The 7,004-nt window shown below is 41.4% G+C and overlaps 1 protein-coding gene across 2 annotated transcripts in view; it reads left to right on the top strand.

Moving 5' to 3' along the window:
• Window positions 1-7,004, top strand: part of DPY19L3 (dpy-19 like C-mannosyltransferase 3) — a 91,289-nt gene that overhangs the window by 65,866 nt on the left and 18,419 nt on the right. For both annotated transcript variants that reach the window (XM_023518359.1, XM_023518360.1), the window contains exons 14-16: window positions 4,100-4,222; window positions 4,609-4,720; window positions 5,726-5,782. In XM_023518359.1, coding sequence (XP_023374127.1) covers window positions 4,100-4,222; window positions 4,609-4,720; window positions 5,726-5,782 — 292 coding nt within the window. The remainder of the gene's footprint in view (window positions 1-4,099; window positions 4,223-4,608; window positions 4,721-5,725; window positions 5,783-7,004) is intronic.

The raw sequence follows: 7,004 nt of genomic DNA on the forward strand, positions 1-7,004 counted from the left end.
CAGCGGGGACTCCAGGACTTATCAGAGGGAAGGCGCATTAGGGTAACTGAGGAGCTGAGCACAGTCCCTCGGTACTTACCAGTGGGGACTCCAGGACTTATCAGAGGGAAAGCGCATTAGGGTAACTGAGGAGCTGCGCACTGTCCCTCGATACTTACCAGTGGGAATATGTCCCGAGAACTCACTGTCAGGCAGGTTCACCTGTGTACTCACACAAACTTACCCCACACCACAGCTGTGTGCCACAGCCTGTTGCCCCAGGCTACAGTCCCATACAGTACAAAATGCTGCAGGCAATTATAATACACTGGGTTAGTATTTTTGTATGTGAACATATGTGAACATCTAAAGGGAACAGGTATAAAAGATAAAAAATATGGTACACAAGATTAAAAGGGTCCGCTTGTATATGGCACTTACCATGAATGGAGCTTGCAAGACTGGGAGCTGCTCTGAGTGAGTCCATGAGTGAGGGGGCAGTGAATGTGAAGGCCTGAACATCACTGCACCACATAGCCTTTTATAAACATGCTACACTTAGGCTGCACTAATTCTATAAAAAAAAAAAAAAAAATTGCACTATAATGTTACAGTGACCCTAAGCAATAGGAAATTTTCCCCTGCACTATAATCTCACAGAACAACCCTGTGTGTGGTCTGGGTCTGTTGTTGACTGAACGTTGCGTTAACTTTTAAGTAATTTGCAGAACATTTCACCAGTGCCAAGTGCCCAAAGCATTTCTCCCTTTTTAATCCTGGGAAGGATGATACTATGACGCTTAGATGGCACGTCCACGTTGGAGTGACAGCTGCAACTGAAAGGGCACCATGTTCCATATTCATAGGATTAGTAGGAAGCTTCTAGCTTGGCTGGGGTTGGGGGGGCAGGTGTTGTAGAATTCTCCTAGGTGTCCAGGGAAGATAAAAGCATATGTTCTCCTGTGCAGAGTAACCTTTGAGTATCAACACAGAAGCCAATGTGTGGGATGTATTATTTAAGTAAAAAGTGGTGAAAACTGCCTTAGAGTATCATTTTAATTTTCCTATATATCTGCAGTACTGAAAAGATGATTTCTAGCCCAGCTAGGAGGCCGAAGCCCAGGAGTTGGAGGTTGCTGTGTACTGTGTGATGCCACGGTACTCTACCCAGGGCCATAAAGTGAGACTCTGTCTCTACTAAAAAAAAAAAAAGATGATTTCTAGGAAATAAAATTTCTCTGGTTATACATGTGTCTAGAGAAGCGTGAAATATCAGTAGGATCTTCATGAAAGCCTTATTTTTATCTTAAACTGGCAGGCCTCACTGTCTTCTTTTACCCACTCATCAGTCTTAACATCACTCAGGTGGAGACAACCAGACAGTGTGCTCTTCCCAGTGGGGTGCATTTAGCAGTCCCCCCTTTCTGTGGGGACCTCAGTGTATGCCCGAAACTGAGGGTAGTTCTGAACCCTGTAGACTACAGTGTTTTTTCCTGCACATACATACAGTGTTTCCCCAAAATAAGACACTATCTTATATTTATTTTTTCTCAAGAATACATACTAGGGCTTCTTTTCAGGGGATGTCTTATTTTTATTAAGTATAACATAACAATCTACACTTATTCAAATACAGTTAAGTCATCTTCTTCTGGAACCTGACAGGGGAGCCGACCTTGTTCGTGGGGGTGGAGCTAGTGATGCGTGAACTCCTTTCCCCTAGCCATTTGCACATGCACAATAGGATGCCTTTGATGGCGGTTACCACACTCACACCCGCGCAAGTGTGAATGGCTCGGAGAAAGGAGCTGTGACAGATAAAAGGTATTCCAGTCTTCCTTACCGCTCTGCGCTGAAATGCGTGGTGTGGCTATGCAGATACACTGCATAGCCATACCCATCACTAGGTCTTATTATTGGGGGAGGGCTTATATTTAACAAATGCATAGAAATCCTACTAGGGCTTATTTTGGGGGTAGGTCTTATTTTCAGGGAAACAGTACCTATGGTAAAGTTTAATTTCTAAATTAGTCACAGTAAGAGATTAACAACGGTAACTAATAATAAAATAGAATGATTATATCACCATCACTATTCTTGTACTTTGGAACCATTATTAAGTAAAATAAAGGTTACTTGAGCACAGGAAATACCCTGACAGTCGATCTGCTGCTGCCTGACAATGGTCAAGGTTGGATTATGTCTCAGGCAGGATGAAGAGGCACAACAAAAGATTTCATCCCATAGCGTGCAGCTCAGAACTTATGCATTGTTTTTATTTTAGAAATTTTTCATTTAAAGTTTTTGGATAGCAGTTTCTGCATTAACGGAAACCATTGAAAGGGAACCCTGGCCAAGCGTGGTGGCTCACGCCTGTTGTCCCAGAGCTGTGGGAGGCCGAGGCGGGTGGATCACCTGTGCTCAGAGGTTCGAGACCTAGCTGAAGACCTGCCTGAAGCAGAGTGAGCCAGAGTGAGACCCTGTCTCTACAACAACAACAACAAGAGAGCCGGACCTTGTGATCCCAGCTACATGGGGGGCAAGGGAACACTATAGGAGGAAGAAGTAAAAAAAAAAAAAAGAAAGAAAGAAAGGGAAGCTGTAGATGAGGGAGTGCTCCTAGATGTCATGCCCTTGTGAAGAGTTCTTGCCAAACAGAATGAACTTGACTCCCATAAACCTAAAGATCTAGTTACAAGTTAACAAGAAACATGCAAATAGAAAAATGTATTATAGGGCGGTGCCTGTGGCTGAGTGAATAGGGCACTGGCCCCATATACCAAGGGTGGCGGGTTCGAACCCAACCCCAGACCCAGACCCAGCCCCAGCCAAACTGCAACAAAAAAATAGTCAGGCGTTGTGGCGGGCACCTGTAGTCCCAGCTATTCAGGAGGCTAAGGCAAGAGAATCGCCTAAGCCCAAGAGCTGAAGTTGCTGTGAGCTGTGATGTCACTACATTCTACCAAGGGTGACAAAGTGAGACTCTTGTCTCGAAAAAAAAAAAGAAAGAAAGAAAGAAACATGTATTACATAGCATATAAGCTAAATGCAGAAGATGGGAAAAGTTATAGGACAAGTATTACATTTTTTCCAACAAATAATGAATGGGCTTTAAAAAAATAAATGTATTTATTTATTTATTTTTTGAGACTCTGTAACCCAGGCTAGAGTGCAGTGGCATCAGCAGCTCACAGCAACCTCAAACCTGGGCTTAAGCAATCCTCTTGCCTCAGCCTACTAAGTAGCTGGGACCATAGGTGCCTTTCACAACACTAAGCTAATTTTTCTATTTTTAGTAGAGACAGGGTCTCATTCTTGCTTAGGCTGGTCTTGAACTCCTGAGCTCGAGCAATCCACCTGCCTTGACCTCCCAGCGTGCTGGGATCACAGGTGTGAGCCACTGCACCTGGCCAATGGGCGTTTTTAAAAAGGGGAACAAGGTGGGAGATACTTTTATAGATTAAAAAGCTATCTAAAGAGATACATCAATGAAATGCAATATGTAATCTTTGGGTCCAAACTCAAAGATAAGAAACTACCTGTAAACAATTGCTACTAACAGGGATCACAAAACAGGAACTGGGTATTAGATGATGTTAAGGAATTAATGTTAATGTGACTGGGTATGACTATATTCAATGTAGCCAAATTTTATAGAAGTCACCTCTTGAGCATACAGCATGAGGTATTGGTAGGCTAAACGTGATTTTTGGTTCACAAAGGAGCTCAACTTCAAGTTTTTGGGTATATTTTTGCTTTTGCTTATTTGTAAAAAGTTGAAAACTATTAGTAATAACTGGTCAAACATCTTTAAATCTCTTCCAGTCTCTGTGATTCCAAAAGGATTTTTTTAATTGTTATTTTAATTTAAAGAATTGAAGCACTTTTAAGTTTTTACTTAAAGACTGCTGGGAAATTGAGTTTCTCTAAGTACTAATGCATTTATACGGTAACACTTTTAGCCTCATAAATTCAAAGTTGATCAGTGCCAATTCACTTCATCTTAGGGAAATAATACATTTGTATATATATAAAGACATAAGTTTATTACATCTTCTGTAAGATTTAACAAAGTAAATTTTTCCCAACTTTAATTTTATATGTTTGCTATTTTATTCAGTGATTCTACAAATCAACAATCCCTGGGTAAAATGGGAAAGTGTACAATCGACCTGAAACCAGAAACTGCTTATAACTTGATACACACCATTCTGTTTGGATTCTTGGCCTTGAGCACCATGAGGTACTTTTTGTCTTTCCTATTTCTTTGATAGATTTTCTAAGTTGACCACTGTTTACTTGACATGACTCCGCAGTGTCCCTTGGAAACTAACAGTGATCTTCATTGATGACTGTTCTCCCCTAAAATTGTCATGATGGCCTTGTCTTCTCCCAGTACAGAGCATTGCTAGGGATTCGATTTCTCTTAATCAGAAACATTTCTCTGGGTTTTTGTCCGTGATACTGCTTACAAGACAAGGGGACTGATAACTGACCAGTGGGCACATGGTCTCTGCGTGGGTTCAGTAAACAGTCACTGTGGTGATTGTACTGCGGTCTTGACAGGACCTGGGCCCCCGGCTCTTGCTCAGGCAGCGGGCGTGACCTCTCCTGTCTCCGTCCCTGCAGGATGAAGTACTTGTGGACGTCACACATGTGTGCCTTCGCGTCATCCGGCCTGTGCAGCCCTGACACCTGGCAGTTACTGCTGAAGTCGGTGCATCTGTACAGCCCACGGAGGGTCTGTGCTGTCTCTCTTTCCATTTACTTTCTATGATTTTTAGTATTTCTTTCATACCAGTTTTTTTCAGTAGCTGCCCATATAGTCAAATAAAATAGGTACTAAAATTCGAAGCTAAGAATAGATAATTGATGCATTATTTTATAAGAAATTATTTTTCAAATTTTATTTTCAAATCATTTATTTTTCCCCAGATGATATAGTTTAGATTATGTTCATTATACAGAATTTGAAATTTTAAAAGAACACAAAAGGAGAAAAAACAAATAATTCTCTTATCTGAATAGGAACTATCATTATTATGTATTTCCCTAAAGTAATTATTCTGAGTGTATGATGCTGCTCAGTAGCCTGCACAGTAGGTGGACTGCTCTGCCCTGCAGACTCACCGTGGCAGCATGGCAGAAGCCACACACTCTTGGGGTGACTGGAACCATTGTATTGACTCAGTTGTTGGGGATATTGGAGACTCGTGCTCCATTAAATTATATGTCTGTTGTTAATAAAAAGGCATATATTTACAGAGCAAAACTGCAAGGCCCAAGTGTTCAGAACAGCTGGGCATGATGGTGCAAACCTGTGAGACTCAGCTAGTGGGGAGGCTGAGCCCAGAGGATCGCTGGCGCTGGGCGTTCAAGGCCAGCCTTGGCAAGGTAGCAAGATGCTCCATCTCTTTTTTTAAAAAAAGTGCTTAGGCTCAGCATCTGTAGCTCAAACAGCTAGGGCGCCAGCCATATACACTGGAGCTGGCAGGTTGGAATCCAGCCCGGGACTGCCAAACAACAATGACAACTACAACTTAAAAATAGCTGGGCTTTGTGGTGGACACCTGTAGTCTCAGCTATTTGGGAGGCTGAGGCAAGAGAATCTCTTAAGCCCAAGAGTTTGAGGTTGCTGTGAGCTGTGACACCACAGCACTCTACCAAGGGTGACATACTGAGACTCTGTCTCAAAAAAAAAAGTGTTTAAAATATGTGTATTCTAAATAGTTTCTCTCTTACATAGGTATGTATAATGCGATATTCAGTACCGATATTAATACTGCTCTATCTCTGCTGTAAGGTAAGATGGATTTTCCTCATTCTTGTCATTAACCTATTTGGCAGAGTAATTGCTTTGAATCATATATTTTGTCCATTATTTGACAAAATAGAGTTGTTTGCGAGGAATATATATATATTTTTTTTCAGCTTCTTATTGCAGTTAGCATTGATAGGAAAACTGATTTTTTCCAAATAGCTTTAACAAGTAAAAAAATAATAAAAATTCCTGTAGTACTGTTCCGTGGTTCTCATTAATTTTAGTTTTGACTCTTACCTGTTCAGCTGATGCAAAGTCTGAAAATGAGGTGTCTGTCAGACTGAGGCATATAGTAGAGATTGTTTTACCAGATTGAGCTCTTTCCCTCTCTTTAAAAAAATTATGTATTTTTTAAGTTTAGGTTAATTTTTCTTCTAATTTTATTTTAAGTTAGAACAATAGATTTCAAACTCCACTGTATGGGAGGTAACGGTGGGGGTGGGGTCCTCACCCACAGAGAGGATCAGCGGGAACAGCTCAGCTTTGGGCTGTATTTGCTTACACAGTAGACCTTCTGTGAGTGACCACTCAGGGCCCTAACAGACTGGTCCGCATATGGGGTGGTTAGCACAGGGAACTAGGCCTGTGGTGCTGACATGGACGTGTAGTACGTGTCCCGTCTGCAGTAATTAGGTCAACTGAAAGAGGTGGTTAATGGAGGGTGGAGGCCAACTATGGGGGTTCTATTGTATTTGCATGTAAAATTTTGTGAACCAAAGTTTTTAGGCTAAAAAAAAATTTGTGATAAACACTATCTTGTAAATACTTCAAAAAATGTTCTCTCATGTTACTGTATATCAAAACATTTACTATCATAAGCTGAGCTCTGTGCTAACTCTTAGATATTGGAAAACACAGACGTAGATTTCTGCCTGCCTGCCTCTCAGCATTGGTCTAATGTATTATAAAAAAATGAAACTAAACACCTGAGCAGCAGCACTGAGATTAAACAGGCGTATGTTAAAAGGAATCAGGGAACTTCATCTTCCCACCAGGGATTCTGAGGACTGAAACACCCTCCCTCAGGAGAGACAGCTCTTCCCCATTCTTCTGCCCCTGAAGGTGTACGTGATCCATGACAGTCTGTCCCACTGCCTGGGTGTATGTAGTCCCAGGTTTTTTATTGTCCTAGCTATTTATGGAAATTTTATTAATTTTTTTAAAAAGCCATTTGAGGACCAAGGTCTCTCTCATTCTCCCCCCC

The sequence above is a fragment of the Otolemur garnettii genome, unplaced genomic scaffold (genome assembly GCF_000181295.1).
Source record: "Otolemur garnettii isolate 467f Iridium unplaced genomic scaffold, OtoGar3 scaffold00135, whole genome shotgun sequence".
NCBI classification, from domain to species: Eukaryota; Metazoa; Chordata; class Mammalia; order Primates; family Galagidae; genus Otolemur; species Otolemur garnettii.